The 20,907-nt window shown below is 34.7% G+C and overlaps 1 protein-coding gene across 1 annotated transcript in view; it reads left to right on the top strand.

Annotated features, from left to right (window-relative positions):
• LOC105620488 (U7 snRNA-associated Sm-like protein LSm11) overlaps nt 1-20,907 on the top strand; it is a 41,929-nt gene that overhangs the window by 8,772 nt on the left and 12,250 nt on the right. The window contains exons 3-4 of the mRNA XM_012201980.1: nt 14,756-14,868; nt 19,422-19,560. Coding sequence (XP_012057370.1) covers nt 14,756-14,868; nt 19,422-19,560 — 252 coding nt within the window. The remainder of the gene's footprint in view (nt 1-14,755; nt 14,869-19,421; nt 19,561-20,907) is intronic.

Below are 20,907 nucleotides of genomic sequence, written 5' to 3'. Positions count from 1 at the left end.
CTACACGCAAAGTAAGGCAACTTCCCTCGTCGTTGGAATTCTAAACAAGTCAGACCCGATTCCAGATGAAAGAATCTAATCAGTGATCGAGTTGATCGCGTAGGAACTAGGTAGCCGCGTGTTCGAAAACTAGAGAGGGGTAGAGAGGAAGAAGCGAGAATGGTAGACAGGGTGAGTGGTGCGTTCCCCCGTTTCTGCTCTCTCGTAAGTCGTAACGCAGCCAGGAGGGATATATGTATATCTATTGGCCGACGGCCAATTACACGAGGCAGCCGATAAATCACGGATCCCTGACCCAGTGCAGTTTTATATTTACCGACAACGATACGTGGTGGAGCACGGTCACGCATTTCCCTTCGTCTCCCTTCGTCTCCCTTCCTCTAAAAGCGCGCCCTCGTCCATCCATTCGTAAGTATCTCACTCTGCCCCTCCCGTTTCTCTTCCTTCCTCCCGAGGCCGAGGTGGCGCAAAGAGAAGCAAAGGAAGCGAACGATAAGGCGGGGGTTGGAGAGGAGAGGACAGTGACGGAGGGATACCTCTCTGAAGGAGGTGCGCGCGAGAGACAAACCGCCGCGCCGTGGTGGTCGTGCGGTCGTACGAGTGCGAACTGCGGAGTGAGCGAGGCAGAGAACCGCTTGTGTAAGTGCGCGTCCGTAAGGAGGGGATAGGAGGTACCGATCTGTGTACGTGTACGTGTACGGAGTGCGGCACTTGTTGCGCGCCCGGACGTCGACCTCTTGCGCTCAACTCGAGGCTCCGCGCTGCGGCGCGTTTAAGGGACGCGTCCACGTCATGATAATATAGCTTCATATTGCCCGAATATTGACATCTCTCTATTTTCGACATCTCATCTTCAAACTTATTGTCATCTTATTGTCTTGAACTCTTTCGTCGGAACTTGTTATTAATTCTTTTTGAAAAAGAAAATCTCTTGTGTATTAAAGATACGCAGCTCTTTGTTTTTCGAGAATGTGAATTTAAAGGTATGCACAGAGAAATACTTTTTCGAGATTAGCAGATATCGAAATATTACTTTAATCATGGAACACACACACACACACACAAGCGCGCGCGCGCATAAATAATATACATATGTTTAAATAATAAGTTAAAATACACATTTCATATATTTTTCTATGTATATAATAATATCTATTGATTTTTCAAATAGAGCAATTGGTAAAAGATTCAAAGAATGATGATTATAACATTTTAAATACTCTATCTGATACTTTATACAAATCTATTCAATATTTCAATTTGAAATATCTTTATTGAGATCTTTATTTGAGATCTCTTCAAAGAGGAGATTGAAAAATTATAATTTTAAGAGTAATTTTACTTGCTCGATTGTATAACTCTATTAATAAATTTACATATATGTATATGTCTTAGCAGAAAGCCTATAATTATTATTGCTATCCTCTTTTAATTACAATTGTTTTTTTTATTGCCTAAAAATTTAATGAAAAAACGAAGCAATTATACTATTTATTGATACGTAAATTGATATGTAAAAGATCGATATTTAATCACACTTGAGCATTACTATGTATCGCGTCAGACTGTTAACTTCTCCTTCTGTTCTGTCGCTCTCTTTCTCTCTCATTCTCTCTGGAGCGAAAACTTGGCGCGCCGTACGGCGCAACCTCAAAAAGGTCGTTTGGCTTCCGGCGCTCTCGTTACGGCCGTCTCTAAATCCGTGCACGAGCGAGCGTGCGAGCGAGTAAGAGCGCCGCGACGCGAGGCGAGGCGAGACGAGGCGCGTGTCTCGGGCGTATTTCGGAGGTCGACGCTTCGCGATCGGCGAACGAGAGTTGGACGGCGCGCGGCGGCCACCGCTGCTTCTCGCTGCCGCGCCGTCGAAAGTCGCGCGTTATCGAAGCCGATCGCGAACGCGTCCAGAAAGAGAAAGACAGGAGCGAGAGCGAGAGAGAGAGAGAGAGAGAGAGTCTCGAGCGCACTTGTTGCGCCCGGACATCGACCTCGCTGCAGCAAACTTCTCCAAGCCGGCTTCGGCCCTCGAACACGTTCCGACGGAACCGCGATTTTTCCCAATTGTGGACATGCGCTGGCGAACGAGAAGGCGACATGAGACCGGCCGATGCGAGCAATGCGCGTATGCGCGTGGCGTATGTGATCAGAGATGTTCCTCGATTCATATAAGCGCTAATTTCGATACTGTGTAATATGTAATAAGTTTCAATCGTGGTAATCGATTTTTTTTTACATATCATTTTTATTGCTTTCTATACTTTCAACATTCAAGAATTTTATCTTCAAATTTTATCATCTTAAATTCTTTCGTCCGCAACTCATCATTTTAAATTCTTTTGAAAAATAAAACTCTTGCATATTAACACAAGTATAAATGTTTCTTGCTTATTAAAAGGACAAACCATTAAATTAAAGACAAAAAAATGATGAGCTAAAATAATATAAACTATGTTATATTTTATTCTATAAAGAAATGTTGAAAAACCAAATATTTCATCATCAGTATAAAAGACATAATTATTGAAATATCAAAAAATTTCAGAATTCTATTTTTACAAGAAATATATTAATCCAAACAATAATGACCGCAGTACTTCTATAGTATATAGTATTAAAATCCCGCAGATCTGAATATTCTTCGTTTCTAAATACATCAAGTATACACATCAATGATCGATGATGAATTCATAGAATTCAGAATTCGCAGCTATTCAAAAAACGTAATGAAATATATCATGAATTTTTTCTTTTTCCCAAAAGTAAATACCGATAAAAAGAAAAAAGAGAAAAAGATAAAAGAAAAGAAAAGAAGAATATGAGATTTTAGAATTCATAGAATAGCAACTCTATGAAACATCTTAATTCGCGGAATCAAGTTTCGCGGAAATCAGCATCCCTCGCAAGTGTATTCGCGTCAATTCGCGAAATTCTGAAAGAGAATCTCTCAAATAGACCATTCCCTACTTATATATATATTTCGTTTGCGCTCGACCTCTCGACCTATCACAATGTGACACACATATACTCGCGACATGGTCGAGGCAAAACGTCAGAACGACGAGAAAATGACAACGATGACGCTAAAGAGAAAAGCAGACGCTTCTAGGTATCTCTGCAGCTCCGGAAGCGAATTTCGCTCTCTAACGGCAGCCCCGGCCGCGAAGAAACGTATAGACATAGGTACATGTAGGTATACATACTACATACAAGTAATACGCGCGTACACATATACGCATGCCACATACTCTCGCTCGTGGCACAAACACGACGCAAAGCCGTGCCGCGCCGCGCCGCGCCGTTCGCTTCGAGTAACGGAATTCTCGTCGATGTTTTCTCCGCGATTCTCTCTCGCGCGGCATTGCGCAACATTTACGCGCGTCGCGGCGCCCGAGCGCACGCGTTTTTCCTACACTGACATTACTCTTTACTCTTTCCCCCTCTTCCTACTCTCTTTTTTCATTTCTTCGCAAGTTCCTACGAACGCAACTCCTGCGGCGTGAATGCGCGGTCTCGGCTCATCAAGCTTCGGGGAGTCCGCTTCAATCCTTCCGGTTTCCGCATTCGCGCGATACCATCGGAACATTCAGAACCCATGCTGCCTAAGTCCCTGCTCCATGCGCCACCCGGTAGAATGAACGATCCAATTTCTCGGCACCGTGTTCGTGTACATATCGTATCCGCCGCCGCCGCCGCTGCCGTCGTGCCGACCTATCTCAACGTAACATAACAGATGACTATCGAGTACGCCGAATCGACAGCGGCGCTCTCGCTTTTTTATAATCTGTAGTACCGTAGTTTCATGCTTTGGTCTCACTACCAATCCCGAATGCAAGAACGTGAGCAGATTCGAATTATAAATCTTATTTCGTTATCATTGAACCTATTCACTATTATGATTTTCTAAACGTATAAAATTCTAAAACTTTGATATCTGATTGTTCGAGAGATTTGATATTTTAATATGTCTAATATTGGTGTGTCTCGATCAGAGCTCTCTATATCGTATATTTCAAGATTATACATATAGAATTTTTATTATTTACGTTAAAGTTACACGAATCTTTTTAATATAGGCAATATAAGCAGTAAGATATGTAAATTATTATAAATTGGATAACACAATATAGAAAAAAGTAATTAAGTTTTATGATTAATATAAGAGAGATGTAAACCTTAATATAGTCTAGTGCAACATAATACGAGTATAACTCTAATATAGTCTAATGCAACAAAAAATACAAGCTTCCATGATACTTCCATCTGATCCATAGATTATTTACACAGTTGATACATAAAACATAGTTTATTGTAGATGTAGATTATATTATATTTTACACGTAAAAGTGCAACCCTTAATATGGCTTCGACCACACTTATATTTACTCTTGCGAAAAACTAATCATAAGATACTTTGTTTTTGTTTATAATTATCTAATTTTTTATATGTCACGATATAGTTAATCTTGCACGGAAAGTACGGTTTTGCTTAATTATCTAAAAATTTAACTAAATATAAATCTGAAAATAATTTTGTTAGATTATTAAAATAATAATATAGGACGTTCAAACTGATTAGAATATCAAAACTTTTGCATATTGCTTATTATGCTTGCAATTTTTACGTAATTATTTTATAATCTAACAAAATTATTTTTAGATCTGTAAATTTTTAGATACTTGAGCAAAATCTTCCTTTCCGTATGCGTTTACAATCTGTGTTTTTTATGACACAAACAAACAAAATTTTACTTTCAAATTTTCCCGAAATGAAGAAATTAGGAAGGATATTTGATATCTCTTCCTAAAATATCTTATATTTTATAATATCTATAATAATGTAATGATGAAAAATATATCCCTGAATTTTTACACATTTTTTTCGAAAACCTAAAACAGTAAAAAAAATTTTTAAAACAGTAAAAAAAATTTGAACTAGACAAAAGCCAGTAGCTCAGATTATAGATGCGGAGAGTTAAAATAAAATTCAGTTTTGAGTTAAACTTCGTATTTACATTTTTGTTATATTTGTGCTAAAAATACGACGGCAAAAATATCGTAGTTGCGCAATCAAATTATCAGGGAAGCTAAAAGCGTTAAAATCGATAGATGTTCGGCCAAGATTATTCGCGAATGCAAGGTTGAACTTTTGACGGTTCCGCTCCGAACATCTAAGGATCGAGTTCGCGCGATAATTACACTTTACCGGATCGTGTAAAGTCGGCTTAATGGAAAGTAAGCCGATCGTAAAAGCATAAAACAAGAACTCATCATTTAGGGCAAAGTGCGTCCTCTGGCAAAGCATACGTTGCAGCATTTTTGTAGGAAGACTTTCTTCAGTAGTTGGCTCTAGGGATCGTCGTTTGACAATTGACATAACAAAGATTAGAGACACAATTTTCATACTACGTCCGCTCGATCGACATTGAGGATCCAGAAGCGATAAATCGTAGCCGCACCGAGGACTTTTTCCCCACATCGGCATTCGCGTTCACGCGCTCCATCCGACCTTCTCGGGGTAAGAGTGATTTCTCCTTTCTTCGGTCGAGAAAGGCCGGGAAAGATTCGCCGCTGGAATCCCGACAACTCGCCTTCCAAACGTGGTCTCTCGTTGTCGAGTACTTTATTACTTGATCCGTTCAATTACTTTATGTGTTTATGGCACAGATCAAAATTCACAGCCTCCTCTTTCTCAGATTTACGATCGAGTCGAAAAAATTTCTCTAATTCTTCGCAAATTTAAATAGATCGGTTGATCGAATTTTTAATGTCGCGATCGAAAGAGAAATATCCCCAAATATCATTTTTATTATCCAATTTTAAGGCAATAATAAGGTACATTATATATAAGATTATACTTCTAACTCAAAATTTGAGAGAAAAATATTTATTTTATGCAATTTTTAATTAGTATGAAAGAAATAATTCAAAAATTTTTAAGTTTAAGCGTTATTTTCTATCAATAAATCGTAGATTCTTAAAACTACATGATAAGATTTTATAAAAATACATTAGAAAAATAACAAGCACTGTGATTTTTTTCAATGAATTTTCTATATATATATAGAGCCCACATTTGAATTTTTTATTTTTTTATTTTACCTACCGATTTTTTTATTTTTATAAATAAATATGAAGTTACCTTATTTTGTCAAAGCATGAAGAGATTCAAAAAATATCGAATATTCGAGAATTATTGTTTTATTTATTTTTTTTTCTCTCGATCTGCCTTTTGAAGATAAAAAAGTGATCTCGCCAAACTGTCATAATCACCTTCTGAAAACGAGTTCCGAGTTCCGAACAATCGCGTGACCGTCGGTGTGACTTCCTTGGCCATGAGGATCTGCGAAGAAAGGAACATCGCGTGGACGAGGAGGAGTCAGAGGAGGGAAAGAGAATCGAAGGGCTTCGTCGCAGAAATAACAGTACCTACGACTAGTTCGCGTAAAGCAAACTGCGGCGAACCGACCAGCGTACTTGGTCATATTCGAGTATACAATGTGCCTTACAAGTCAGGCACTTTCTCTCGAAATAAAATAGATAAATTTACGTTCTTAGTCAGTAATTATTCAACTGAATCTCACGCTTCTTCGCATCTTCGCAATTCCGGAAGAGGAACAATTAGATAATTAAGTGTCTCGCGAATTCGAATCATCAGAAAAGAAAATGTACTGAACGACGAGATTTCTTCATCAATTCCACTTTACGAAGTAAATCAGATAATTTAACTCTATAAAATCTTTTGTTTTCTTGTGCCATTTATAATTTAAATAGGACACATTGAGATATTCGAGATGTCGAAAAAATTTGTACTCTTTCTACATTGATTCTCCGATTTTTTCTCTTGAAAATACGTATCGGTAGCTATGGGACACCCCGTATATTGCGCGCGGCGTACGCAACGGCGCGGCACGGCGGAGCGCGCGGCCGTGTGCGATCTCGCGGAAACGTGTGCGCGGCTATGTACACGTGTACGTGTGTACGTGTGGAGAGGTCTGGTGGCTGCTCGCCTGCCTGCCTGCCTCGGCTCTCGGGTGCGCTGCCCGACAGGACATTGAACTCAGCGCGACTCAACCTGGGGATCATCCGCGGGTACAAACCGCGCTCTACTCCTCTCTCGCCTGTACCTCGCCAACTCTGCAGCTCGCCCTGGTCCCTCACCTCGCGATATTTCGTTCTCAACAGTGTACACAGAAGGAGAGAGGGCCCCACTTGTCCCGCGCCCGCAAACATTCTATGAGGGCCGTCGTACCCACCTGCGACCCGCGCGGACTCCTCTTCTCCTCGAGTTCGGGCTTGATACCCAACTGCTCCTTCGCACGCACCCGCGCCAACATTTTCGCAGGTGAACAACACGCGAGACATGCCGCACAGATGTTAGCAGGCCCTTTTTATACGCGTCGCGCATCACGCGGCCGAACAATCGGGAGGTCGGAAAATCTCGAGCGTGCCTTTGATCGTCAAAGAGAAAGAGAAAGAAAGAAAGAGAGAGAGAGAGAGAGAGAGAGAGAGAGAGAGAATTTCTCCTAGTATACTCGATAAATAAATAGGAAAGGCTGTACAATAAATTTAATCGATATCTATTTCTGTAAGAACTAATTTTTCATTCGTAATTTCAAAGTTTCAACATCTTGGCAATTAAAATTCTATCAAACTCTTTTTGAAATAAAATAAATATAAAAATATCCGTTTTCCATAACTTCCATTTATTATTTATTTTCTAAAATCTATCATTCATTTATCTCAATAAGGAAGATAATGAAAACTGGCGTTGAATATTAACATTTTGTTAATAGTAGAAATACTTTCAGTTCTTCGCAGAAGATTTTCAACGAAAATTAAATTATAATTATAACATGATCAAAGCTCACGCTTACGTTTCATTGATGTTTCGTAACCCAAATGCTTCCCAGAAATCAATTCTTGCTTATATTACATACTGTATATATATATACATATATGTGTATATATATATATATATATATACACAGAGTGTTTGAAAAATAATGATAAATCTTTCGCATAAGGGTAGAATGGACTAAATTGAAAAGAAAAGTTCTCTACCATTTTGCAATTTTCACAATAATTAACAAGATATTAATTGCTAAAAAATTACCGAAAATTAATTTTCAATAATTTTTTACTCAAATATTGTCAACTTTATAGAAAAATTGTAAGAGACGAAAATTATTTATTTTCTTCTCATAAAACTCTACGAATTTTTTCAAAATTTTTTATCAACTTTTTAATATTGCATTTTCTCATTTTTACCAACATGAGAAAATACAGTATTAAAAAATGCTGAAAAAATTCTTAAAACATTCTTAGAGCTCCATGAAAAAAAAATAAACAATTTTTGTCTCTTGCAGTTTTTTTGTAAAATTGATAGTATTTGAGTAATAAATTATTGAAAACCAAATTTTCGGCAATTTTTAACAATTAATATGAACTATTGCGAAAATTGCAAAATGATAGAAAACTTATTTTCTCAGTTTAGTCTATTCCTATGCGAAAGATTTATCATGATTTTCCAAACACCATGTTTGTGTGTGTGTGTGTGTGTGTGTGTGTGTGTGTGTGTGTGTGTGTGTGTGTGTGTGTGTGTGTGTGTGTGTGTGTGTGTGTGTGTGTGTGTGTGTGCATATATCAATAATTACTATTATAGATACATACATGTATGCATACATATAATTACATTAAAAAATTTATAATACTCTGCAGATCGAATAAATTTTTAATCTCCTTAGTATCTAGCTCAATGAGGAATTTTAAATGTTATTAGTTATTGTCAGTTTTTTAATTCTTTTAATTTTTTTTCTGATTTTCATAATCCTATAAACTTGTAATTATCACTCACAAAATATTTCGTTCGACTTGAAGGTGAATTGCATATTGTGATTACAAACTATGAAAAGGATTGCTAAAACAATGTATCAAATGTATGTTTATGCAATTTATATGCTGATAACAGACATATCTTTTCCAAATATCATAATATTAAATACAAATAGGAAGAATTTCGTTAATATTTGTTGCAAATTATTAAAGTCAAAATATTAATCGTTGATATTTCATAATGATTACACTTGAAGAACACTTGGCTTCGTTTATTGCGATAACGAAGTTTTTTGCGCAAACTTTGCATAAATTATAATAACAATATTGAAAGCGGCAGATCATTGTCTTTGAAAAATAATACGTTCGAAGGTCTTCTTTCAAAATCGATATTATGATGCATGCTAAAGCCAATGTCTTCATATACATATAATCTAAGCGATGACTTTGCAATATTTTTCACTCCACGATAATTCGCGACGAATATGATCTTCGAATTTCAATATATTAAAATAATTTAAATAATGCGATCAAAATATGTATGCGTATTATTATCCTTCGTCACCTCAAAATAATATTTACAAGAATCATACACTTCATATTTTATGATGATGACATAACCGCACTAATATTGAACAGTTAATTACTCATCAAATTATGCATCAAGGTTTCAATTCCACGCCACGACAAAAAAATGAATTGCTGATAAATTAAGCCTCGTTTTTTAACAAGAATCAAACAAATAATTTGGCAAATTTAGGAAAAATTAATATTGGAATAAGCATATGATAATTCTGAAAGAGAGATAAAGCAATGTCTATTTAAAATAAACAGTAAACGCCAAAGCTTTCATTATTCATTTGCACCTCTGAAGCTTTCAATTTTTCCTGAAGTTTTCTTGTTTCAAATCGCATCTATAATATATCGCTCATTTACTATAACAACGACTCAACTTAAAAAACAAGAAAGCTTTCCAGAAAATAAATGTGAATGTTTTAAATCATTAAAATTTTATTATTAATTTTAAAATGTAATTTTGATATGATAATTGATTATAAAGGAATAAAATTATGCTTTTTAAACCCCTTTTAAAATATATATATATTTTTCTTTTTTCTTTGTTTCCGTTCTTTTTTTTTCACAAACAATCGAAAAATGTATAATAATTTTTTAGTTATGTCATTATTGTAGCGAATAAACGATGTATCTTTTCAAAAAACACCATTTCGTCATTTCCTCAACAATCAGCTAGATATAACAATCAGCTTGATAATCTAACGAACGTGTCTATTATCGAACACCCTATATATACGCTAGCCCGAGTATCATGCCGCCTTAAGGGGTTAACGAACGTGCAAGGCGAGGTACGGAACGACGGACACCTCCATGGCTCACCCTGCCCAGAGAAGGGACGATAAAGTCACCGTTTCGCGTTCCTCCCCTCGCGGCCGCGCGCGCGGTTGCGATCCTAACGGTTCCCTGCAACGCGGTTCACGCAAACGTGAACGCTCTGCACACTTGGGCTGCGCTATCTCCTGCACACACATACGTGCACGAAGGAAGGAAGATCAGAACGAGAAACGAAGAAGCTCGCGAGAGGAAAAACGGCCGGAAGGTCGGAGGTGGACTTATTCCGCGGCATGTGCTTTTTCTCGATTCTCTCCATATCCTTCCTCCTCGCTCCTCCTATACATTTTTTTCCCACGACGAGCTTGATTTATCCATTAAAATTAAATTAAATAAAACATTTTTTTCTCATTAGGTTATAACCCATTAAGCAAGAAACATTTCAGCAATGTTTTGGAACGTTTCTTGTTTAAAAATAATTTTTGAGAAGCTATGCTTTTCTTCTGCTATTAGAAGATACTCTGAGAAATATTTTGTAGAACGCGAATTCAGTGTGTGCAGTGTAGATACATTATTTTTCGGTGTCATTCCTAGTGTGGCATACTCGAGATTTCTTTTACTTGGCTCTATGCTACAACTTTTTTATTTATTATTAATAAAGATACATACATTTGCTTGTTACTATTATATTTCTTGGTGTCTGACGTTTTGATTAAAAAAAAGTAATTATATTAATATAATTTTGAATTTTACAAAAATGTCTATTTTACTCAGCCCTCTTCTTACTTTGTTTTTTAAAAAATGTGTCATAGTATGTTCATTTTTATATGGTATATTTTTCACAATATCTAATGTGATAAGTACAAAGTGATAAAAATAAGGGACAAAACGATATATTATAGAATGGCACCAAAGTATCCGTTGCACCCAGGGAGTCGATTGTGTATATCGAAATGAAGTGAGAATTACAAAAGCGAGCAAATTTACTAGAATATTCACAATTTAATTGATCAATATCTAGTGAATTTGTTCACTTTTGTTATTTTCACCTCATTTTAAGATACTCAATCGATTACCTGATTTTGTCTCAATATTTTGAAATATTTGCGTTTATACACTATTAGATACTAAAGAAGCAATAGTAACCTCTCTCTTGAGTTAAAGAAATAACATTTTGTTATTTTAACTTCCATGTGTATTAAAATATAAATCTATCTATTTCTACGATTAGTTCTAAAATAACATACATATTAATGTATGCACTTTAGTTTATAAATAATAAACTAAATTTTTTTAAGTCAAATTTAATATATTTACATTTTCTTGAGTTAAGTTATTTAAAGCTTATAGCACACAATATATTTTTCTCGTCGGATCGCTTGCATTTAAATACATAAATTACTAAATATTCTACTGTTCTGTGTGATACAATTCTAATAGTTTACAAAAATGCAAACAATCCAGAAGGAAAAAATGGCCATCGTGTGCTATAAATTTAACTCCATTGTTTCAATTAAATTATCATATTCATAGAAGCAGTGACGATCCATAAAAATTATTATAACTCAAATTATTATAATTCAAATTGAGTATAATTGACATTATGAATTTAAGAATGTATGTGTTTGATTTTTTAAAAAAGGCAATTTCCTATATTAATTGTTATATCTACAAAAAAAGATACAACGTACAATCCTCGCGATTTAATTACGGGTGAACGTACGAAACCAGGACGACCACACGCGGATCGTGTTGTCGCCGATCCTTCTCGTCCTCGATCGACGTCGCGATGCTAGGCCGCCTCGGCGCAATAGTGGCAATAGTGAATCGCGCGATAGTGAAAGTGCACATCGAAAGGAACAAAGAAAGGTGGAAAAGAAGCGGAGCGAGCGGCCGCAAGCGAGCCCCTTTAGACGGATGAAAGTTATCAGAGAAAGCCAATTGGCACCGTCGATCTCGCGAGCGCGCGCGCGCGCACCCGCAGCTCTCGTTCGACGCATCGCGCTCGCTGCTGGCGCTGCTGCTGCACCGTTCGCACGCTCATATGCGAGCGTCGGGCGCGCGCACACGGAGAAAATAGGTGCACTCGCCGCACCGCACAGCCCCGTGACTTTACGTAACTCTACAGCTCCGCGTTCCTCTTTCCGCGCGCGATCGTCCACCAGGGTCGAGTCTATCGCGTCTCAAGTCTCTCCTGATCCGTAAATCGCTAAAAAAAACTTTTATACTTATATATAAAGAAGAGATTCGGAAACAGATATTTTCAAGAAATTTTAAATCATTTTTTTTTGCCCATACCATCCAAAAAAAGTGTTTACGTAGGTGTTTTATTGGGAATAAAATATCCATTTTTTTTCTACTCGATGAAATTGATGAAGTAGATTATTTCAAAAAAAGCTTTATTTAATATTGATCGAAAAATAAGCGATAATCTGTCTCGATATTTATATGATATTGAGCAAAAGCAAGGACTATACATTTAGTGCCTTCAATAAAACTAGCATTTTTTAATAATAATCAAATATTTTGTTTATATAATAAAAAATTAATTGCTTTTGTTCAATACACTTTTCAATTTTTTAAATAATAAAAATAATAAAAATTGTTCATATTAACTAAACTGTTTAATTGGTATAAATGAATATTTTTGTTACTATTATCAGAGAAACTGAAATATTTGATGTTAAAAAATGCCTAAACTAAACAGTTTTATAGAAGACATAAAGTTTTTTTCTTAGTGTATCAATATCTAGTATTTAATATGAAAGGATTTATGTTATGCCATTCTCTTATTTAAAAAATGAGATAATTCAAAAAAACATGATTTTCGAGTCATTATCATATAATGAGTTAAATAAATATTACCTTATCAATCATCAAAAGTGAACTAATTTAATTTTATAAAAAATCGTTAAAAATATTCAAAAAGGATTTTTGAAGAAATTGTTAAAATTGTATCAATTTAAAAAAATGATTTTTTAAGAGTTGGAATGAGAATGACAAAAATAATATTTGATCAGATTAAGAATTCTTTTTGTTAATATTATATGATTAGCCAATAATTCTATCAAGTTGAAAAATAGGTTTTCCTCTTTTCTAGGAAACTTAATTTTGTTAGTTATACCACATCTTTAAAATAAGGGAGCGATATATAATTTTTATACATTAGGAAGTTTTTGCAATAATGTGAATCCGGATACAGTGAAGTCACATTATTCTTTTCTTAATTAGTTGTTAAGAAGAAGATAACCTGACGTTCATCGTATCTGGAATAAATGATATTACAAAAACTTTCTAATAAGAAATTAAAACAAGCGACTTCTTAATTTAACTTAATCAACTATGGTTTTCGATTTACAACGCTAAATTACGTACTAAATGTCAAACGAAGTTGTGTTTCTTGAGTTTCTTCCTTTGCGTTACACATTACGCTTTTATCGTAGATCCGATTGATTTACTTCAACGAAAAAAAAAGTTTACTGTGCATAAGGCGTATACGAGAACGACGATGGAGGTTAATGAAGCTGTCTCTCTCGGTCGCAAAAGGTGTCTCGTAGTCGGCGGGAAAAAAAGGAGCAAAAGCTGGAGGAGGCTCGAACGACGCGCGCTCGATGTTATCGACTTTTCGTTCTTCGCGCGTAAGGATGAACGATGATTTGTCGAGCGAGTCTGCGAGACACAAGAGAGCCGCATAAATTCTTATTAGCGCGATGTTACAGCGGCTCATAAAAATCCATCGCCGCAATCTGCCTGTCTCGAGACTATTTCCGATACTCCGATATTATTCAAGTGTATAGTAAACTAATATTATAGTATAACATAGTGTCTTGTTACGGTTATTATTTTTCTTATTATTATTATGACTTCTCATTATTCATGATATAAAAGTTAAAATGCAACATATTTTATTTCAGTATTTTTAATTTTTAATTATATTTTACTCTAAATAGTCTCTCTAGATATTGTCTAACGTATCTTTGTAGTACAGAAATTATTATTTTTATGAAGAAACTTTCCGTGAAGTTATTATCTGTTATTGAGGAAATTTTTCTTGATTATTAATACGTATTTATGATATTCAATATTGAGCAATTAACAAGAATTATGCATGTATCAAATAAAGCAATACACTTTCTTTTTACTTTTATTTTACAAATGATAAAATCATTTGACGTAAATAATAAGTAATTAAACACCGACATTACAAAATGATTTTGAAGTTCGATATTTCGACGACAATTTAAAGAAAATTCCCGTTTTGATCATAAATTATTTCAATGAGCTTTATCTACGATCATCAAGTTACATTCATGAATCAAATTTCATTAAATTGTATCATAGATAGATCTTTTTGAACATTTTGATGTATTGTTTTTGTTTACAAAATTGGTACAATCGATTTAAAATCTAAAGGAATTCTGAAGTTTTAAGTTCCAAACTTTCGTTTAATTTAAAAATAAATGTAAAAGTTTTTTTAATCAATCAACACGTAATTAAATTGATTTTAAGTAATATTTTTTCAGATTTTTATGTTGATGATTTTGATGTTAATGTTTAAAAGTACAATTTACTATTACAGAACCAGTGTCTAGAAGAAGACGTGAACAAAAGGATGTACTCTCGAAAATGCAAAAGATCCTCGGCCCGTTAGGAATGCTTCATGGATGCATGGAGAATAAAATCCGAGTTAGGGTAGGTCATCGATTAATTTTTTTCCCTAATTATTGATATTTTATACATTTTGTAAAACTCTCAGGCGATTTTTTTTTCAATAAAAAGCGCGAATTTTCATTAAATAAAGATGATTTTAAATTATATAGATTTTTTAGATTCTAGAAATTTTACACAGATTAAAAAATAATTCTCTTGTGTTGTAGAAATTCATCAAAATTATATTTATTATATTCAAAGACTTAAATTACTCTCATTTCATCAATCTTTCGTTTATTTTACACTTCTAGTAAAAAAATGTACATTTTCAAACACATATTTTTCAAAACAGATATTTTCTTCTATCGCAATTTCCCAAGGTGTAAAATACGCCCTTCCTAATCCTTTACATCCTAACCAAAGAAGCAATCCTAAAAAGGAGCACTTCGCCTGCTCTTCTTTTCCACAGTTTTTTCCCTTCATTTCTTTTCCATCCAATCCCTAACACCCCTAACACTACGTGTACACATACATGGCTGACGCATTTTCGCAACCGGGTGACACATACGCGAAACCCTTAGCGAGGAAGTATTCGAAGGGCGATGAGACTCACCCTTCGTCGAAGAAACACGATCGTGGAGGAAAGAAAAACATTCGGGTCAACACTAGTAACCATGGTGACCCAACAGGGTGCTCTAGCCATCTCTGTTTACGTCCCTGACATGTTGTCGTACGACAAACGATTCAACTGCACAAGACGAGAGTCGGAACAGGGTCGCACTGCTGCACAATGCTGCCCTAAAATTTATTCCTTGAACTTTAAGTACATACAGTCAATTTTATTTTTTCGGGAGGATACAATTTGGAGTACGACATCTTTCGGAAACTATTACTCATTGTATATAAAATCTTTTATTCTGAAAGACACAATTTCATGGAACGTTAAAAAAAAAGTTTTTCAATTGCTATTTCATTTCCCTTGAAATTAATTGCTAGAGTCGTAAATATACAATACTTTATACATATAAAACAATAAAAATATGATTATATTTTATAAGATTAATATTTTACGAAGAAAATACTTGTTATGTAGACAATACTTTTACTGACAATATTATGGTGTTGCGCAGTGTTCGACGTCCGCAAAGGATTAATATATGTAATAAAATAATCCTCAATTTATTTCATTTTGTAACTGAAAGAGAAGGTATAAGCAAAAAAAGAACTAATAAAATACTAAAATTATTATAAAATAAATATTTTTTTCAATGAAATCATTTTTTAAATTTATTTTCCATTAGAATGTTTATGTTAATTTATGGAGGGCTTATAATCAAAGCTGTAATTTTGAGAGCCAAACATTTTTCAAGAACAACAATTTTTAAATATGACAATCTGAGAGATCTATCCTTGTCATCTAATAATTGTAATACTATGTATAGAATCAACGTCCTCGAGACGTTGTACAATCAATCCGGTAGTGAACGCCCGTCCCCGTGGAAAGTTGTAAAATTGCGGCATGATGTGCACGCTGATAAATCATCATCATACTTATCTAATCGCATGCGATGATTTCTCGCAGCGCGGCGCGCTTAATGATCGCTGCCGCGCACTAAGGACGGCTAATAATAGAACAATGAGATGGAATAATGAAAAATAAAAATCAAATTGATTTAATTGGGCTTCCGCCGAACGGAAGTGGATATCTTCAACAAGAAGGATGAAGTTCCCGATTAACCTCCTTCCGCAAGCTTAAATTAAATGCATTAACTTTCATCGTCGTCGCGTTTCTTAAGACTCGCGTTATCTTTCAAATCGTCCTCGACGGCAGATCCTAATCTTCTATGACCTTCGAACGCATCCGGAAAGAAGATTTTATCTTAGCGAATCAATCACTCGACCTTCGACCGTTCAAATTGCCGAGGAAAGCACGCGGTTTTTTCTTCTTTATATCAAGTCATTCAAACTCATCTCGTCGCGAATATAAATGCATTGAGAAAAAAATTGCGAGGGACGTTCGATTATGTTGATTGAATAATCGGATAGCTAACGTCTCTGAGATTTATTATCCATGTATATTGCTGATGTGAAGAAAAAATCAATTTACACATCTAACAGTTTTGCGTGTATAACATAATGTAGAATTACGTTGTTTTGAAAAATAAATTAAAATGACAAAATCACTAAAGTTAAAGCGACCCCTCACAAAAGATAGTTTTGCTGAAATATCTAAAAATTTAACTACACTCTGTAGTCACCTTGTATCGCGTTATAAATACAGATCTGTAAATAATTTTGTTGAACCATCAAAATAATTATGTAGGACTCAAACTGATTGCTAGAATATCGAAACTTTTTGTAGCATTGCTCATCGTGATTGAGACGTAATTATTTTCTTATGTAATTATTTTGACGGGCCAACAAAATTATTTTCAGATCTGTATTAGCTAAATTTTTAGATAATTAAGAAATGTAGATGATCTATATTGTACAAAATAATTGTACAATAATATCTTCAACATTTAAGGACCGCTTGAAGATGGCAAAAACAATATGCAAGAGAATTTCTCGCGTTGCATAAGGATTTTGACAAAAATTCATGTAGAATTTAATCGAGTCGATCAGATCGCAGCCTCGAGCACTTCCGAAATTTTCCGGTCTAATTGAATCCATATCTTGCCACCGAATCGCCCTCAATATCTCATTGCCGCGATCTCTCGATCAATGAAATCCTTGAATCCACGGTCAAGAATCCTGATACATCAAACGCGCAAAATCGTCGTTATTCCAAAACAACGATTAACTCTAATGACATCATATTTCCATCATATCCACAATTGATGATTAGATATAGTCGTTTAATCAAAGTGAAAACAGAAAAATAAGCTGTGTCAAATTAATTCACGATTATACGAACAAATGGGTAAAATGACTCCATTAGATCATCATTCATATAAAAACGAAAACACGCGGAAAGACTAAGACGCGCGCGAGTTCTGTCACCTTGAAACGGCGAAGACCAGACTCCTCGTTGGCGGTCGGTCTTGAGAACTCCTAGAATCGATTCTGGTTAATTCGCGGACATCACTGGCGACTCAATGACTCGCGATGACATACACGTACACAAGTCCGAGGCTCGCAATTAGTTCTCATTGCGACAAAGCTGGCTGTGGCACGTATGTTTGCACTGTAGCACGAAAGACATTGAAGGGGGCCTTGTTGCCTACACTTCCGCGTATCAGGCCACTATCTTGTCTCTTGTGGCCGTATCTATGCGGCAAGCAACGCTTTTTCTCGCAGACCTTTCTCACCAGGCGCAATGCGTGCGTGCGTGCGTGCGTGCGTGCGTGCGTGCGTGCGTGCGTGCGTGTGTGTGGGTGCGTGTATTTTTAATGAATTTTATCTTATTAAAATATTATGCTGAATATTATCATTCTCTCTATGTATTATCTCCAAATACGATATGCAGCGATACCGAAATTCGAGTTTTGTGAGTTCCAATTTAGGCTAAAAAAAGATCGAAATTTGAATTTTTGAAATTTTATTTCACAAAACATTGTGAAATAAAATAGGAAAAAAAGAGATTAGGATTCAAAATAAATAACGCTACTGGTTTACAAATGCGCTGATAATTATATATTGTATGATGACAGAAACAATTAAAATTGACACTAATTGTATTCATAATTATGATCGTAATTAGTGTAATACTTTTAGTTGTTTCTAGATTACGTAATTCGTTAGTCGTACAAAAGTGTAATGAATGCAGAGCATATGCGATATGAAGAAAAAAGAATTGACTGAATTGCATCGCATGGCAGTTTGCACAAAGTCAAATACGAATTAGAAACTCCTCGCAAGAAACTTCAATGATAAAAAAAAGATTCAGCTTTATAGATTCATTTCACGTGATATATTATCCTAATCTAACTGATATAGATTTATTCATTACTCGCGTGGAATTCAGGATTTTTCTGCCGTAGGTATATATTTGCTAAGTAAAATGAATACTACTTATACACATTGTATTCACACACGTTGGGTACATTCCATTTTGCGTTTACAGCACTTGTAAGCATCACTTATTTAATATTTAATAGACAACAAGAATGAACTGATGCTTACAGCGCGTAAAAACGGAACATATCCATTACATACGTATTTAGCGCAAATTGTTTAACACAATTTAAAAAAAATTTTGCATTTACTTTGTCTAAAGGATATATATCAATCGAATATTCAATCTTTATTTATCTTTATAATCAATCTTTATTTAATTGTAAATCATCACAAATATTGTATAACAATAAAAATTGACATATGATATTGGAGTGTCAAAACAAATGTGTCACACAAATAATTACATTAAAAAAATTCACACGAGTAATGTAGAGTTAACAATGTAACGTTTGAACTTTGTTACTTCGTATTTCGGTGACGCGATTCAAACGATTCATTGGTGATGATGATCGAAAGTGAAGAGGAAATGCCGATTGTCGTCTCTTTCCTCGACAAACACGAGGACTCGTCTTTACCTGGAATACGAGGACTCGTCGCGATCTAAAAGAAATAATCAACCGTTTTTTGTGCCAAAGGTCTACACGAGGAACGCGTACGGCATAAGGGGACATGTGGAAGCATACGTGGTCGCCTTCGACAAGTTCTGGAACCTCGCACTCGAGGACTGCTTCGAGGTCTGGTCCCGCAAAATCAAAAGGAAAGCACCCGCTGTCGGTACGATTATCTTATTACATATAATCCATCATCATATTTTATTAAACTATAATTGTTTTTACTTTCTTTAATGTACGAAAATTGCCGATGGTGCCATTTTGAGTCATTTCAATTTTTTTCTTTTTTTATATTAAATATACAATAGAATATAAAAATGTTAATATAAAAGAAATAATTTTAATAATATAAATAATATTTAAATAACTCTTCATTAACCAAAAACAAATAGAAAATTGGTAATTTCGAGCTAGCAGGATATCATCAGCGGACGATGTGTATTCCAGTGTTAAAAGATTTTGTATTAATATTAAAATTATTAAAGATAGTTTAGCTAATTTCTTAAAAAGTAGCTAAAATCATTTCCTTCATAACATTATTATTGTCTAAACAATGAAAATTGGTCGTTCATGAATTGAATTGATTAAATGCTATTTATTTATGAGATTAGTATTATACAGACAATCTATAATTCCAGGCGCTTCAGCTGACAATTGAAAATTGATTTTTTTTTATCAAGATTTTGCGAATTAAGTAAATGCAAATAGATAACGATATTTTCTCATTTGATTTTAAGCAGATTTTACTTTAACAATATTTTAACATCAACATTGATATTTATAAGTTACAAGCGCATAATGCATGTTAATTTCAGTTTTTACTGTTCGATATCATATTTAATTACAATGCAACTGTTACAAGATAAACTGCAATAATCTTGTTGTGTCTCATGCTAATCGCGTGAAATACCTTATATTTCATAAAGATTGTTGATTGAAAAAGAGTTATAAAAACTTGACTGAGAATACTAAAACTGTATAAAGTCACAACCTGTTCCAGTTATTATATAAATCATTTAACTGTACGTATAAGAGAATCAAGGATAAATTATAATTTTCAATTAGATTTTTAGACAAGGACGGAGAAAAATCTTTTCGTATTTTTTAATCTGCTCGCGATGCAGAACACAGATAATACAACAATAAACAACTGAAATTTTCAAAATCAATTTTCAAATTCAATTTATATATGATCTGAAAAGAATTTGTAGGCATAAAACTATTAATATTCATAAGTGATCTCGTTTCTCGGTAATTATAGATTCTTGACACTGTAATGATAGTTTTCGGTATATAAATATATTATAGATGGTATTGTGCAACGCGCAAAAAATTACGAGTACCAGAGTTGAGATAGGTGCAATGGAAAGGAAGTGATCGATCGATTATTCTCGTCTCCTTATGAATTTTTGCGTCTCATGGAGATACAATGCGCGATGATGATACGAGAATGAGAGAGAGAGAGAGAGAGAGAGAGAGAGAGAGAGAGAGAGAGAGAGAGAGAGACGTA

The sequence above is a fragment of the Atta cephalotes genome, assembly GCF_000143395.1.
Source record: "Atta cephalotes unplaced genomic scaffold scaffold00027, whole genome shotgun sequence".
Lineage (NCBI taxonomy): Eukaryota > Metazoa > Arthropoda > Insecta > Hymenoptera > Formicidae > Atta > Atta cephalotes.
Note: the sequence above shows the minus strand (reverse complement) of the source record. Positions and strands in the feature narration are given on the sequence as shown.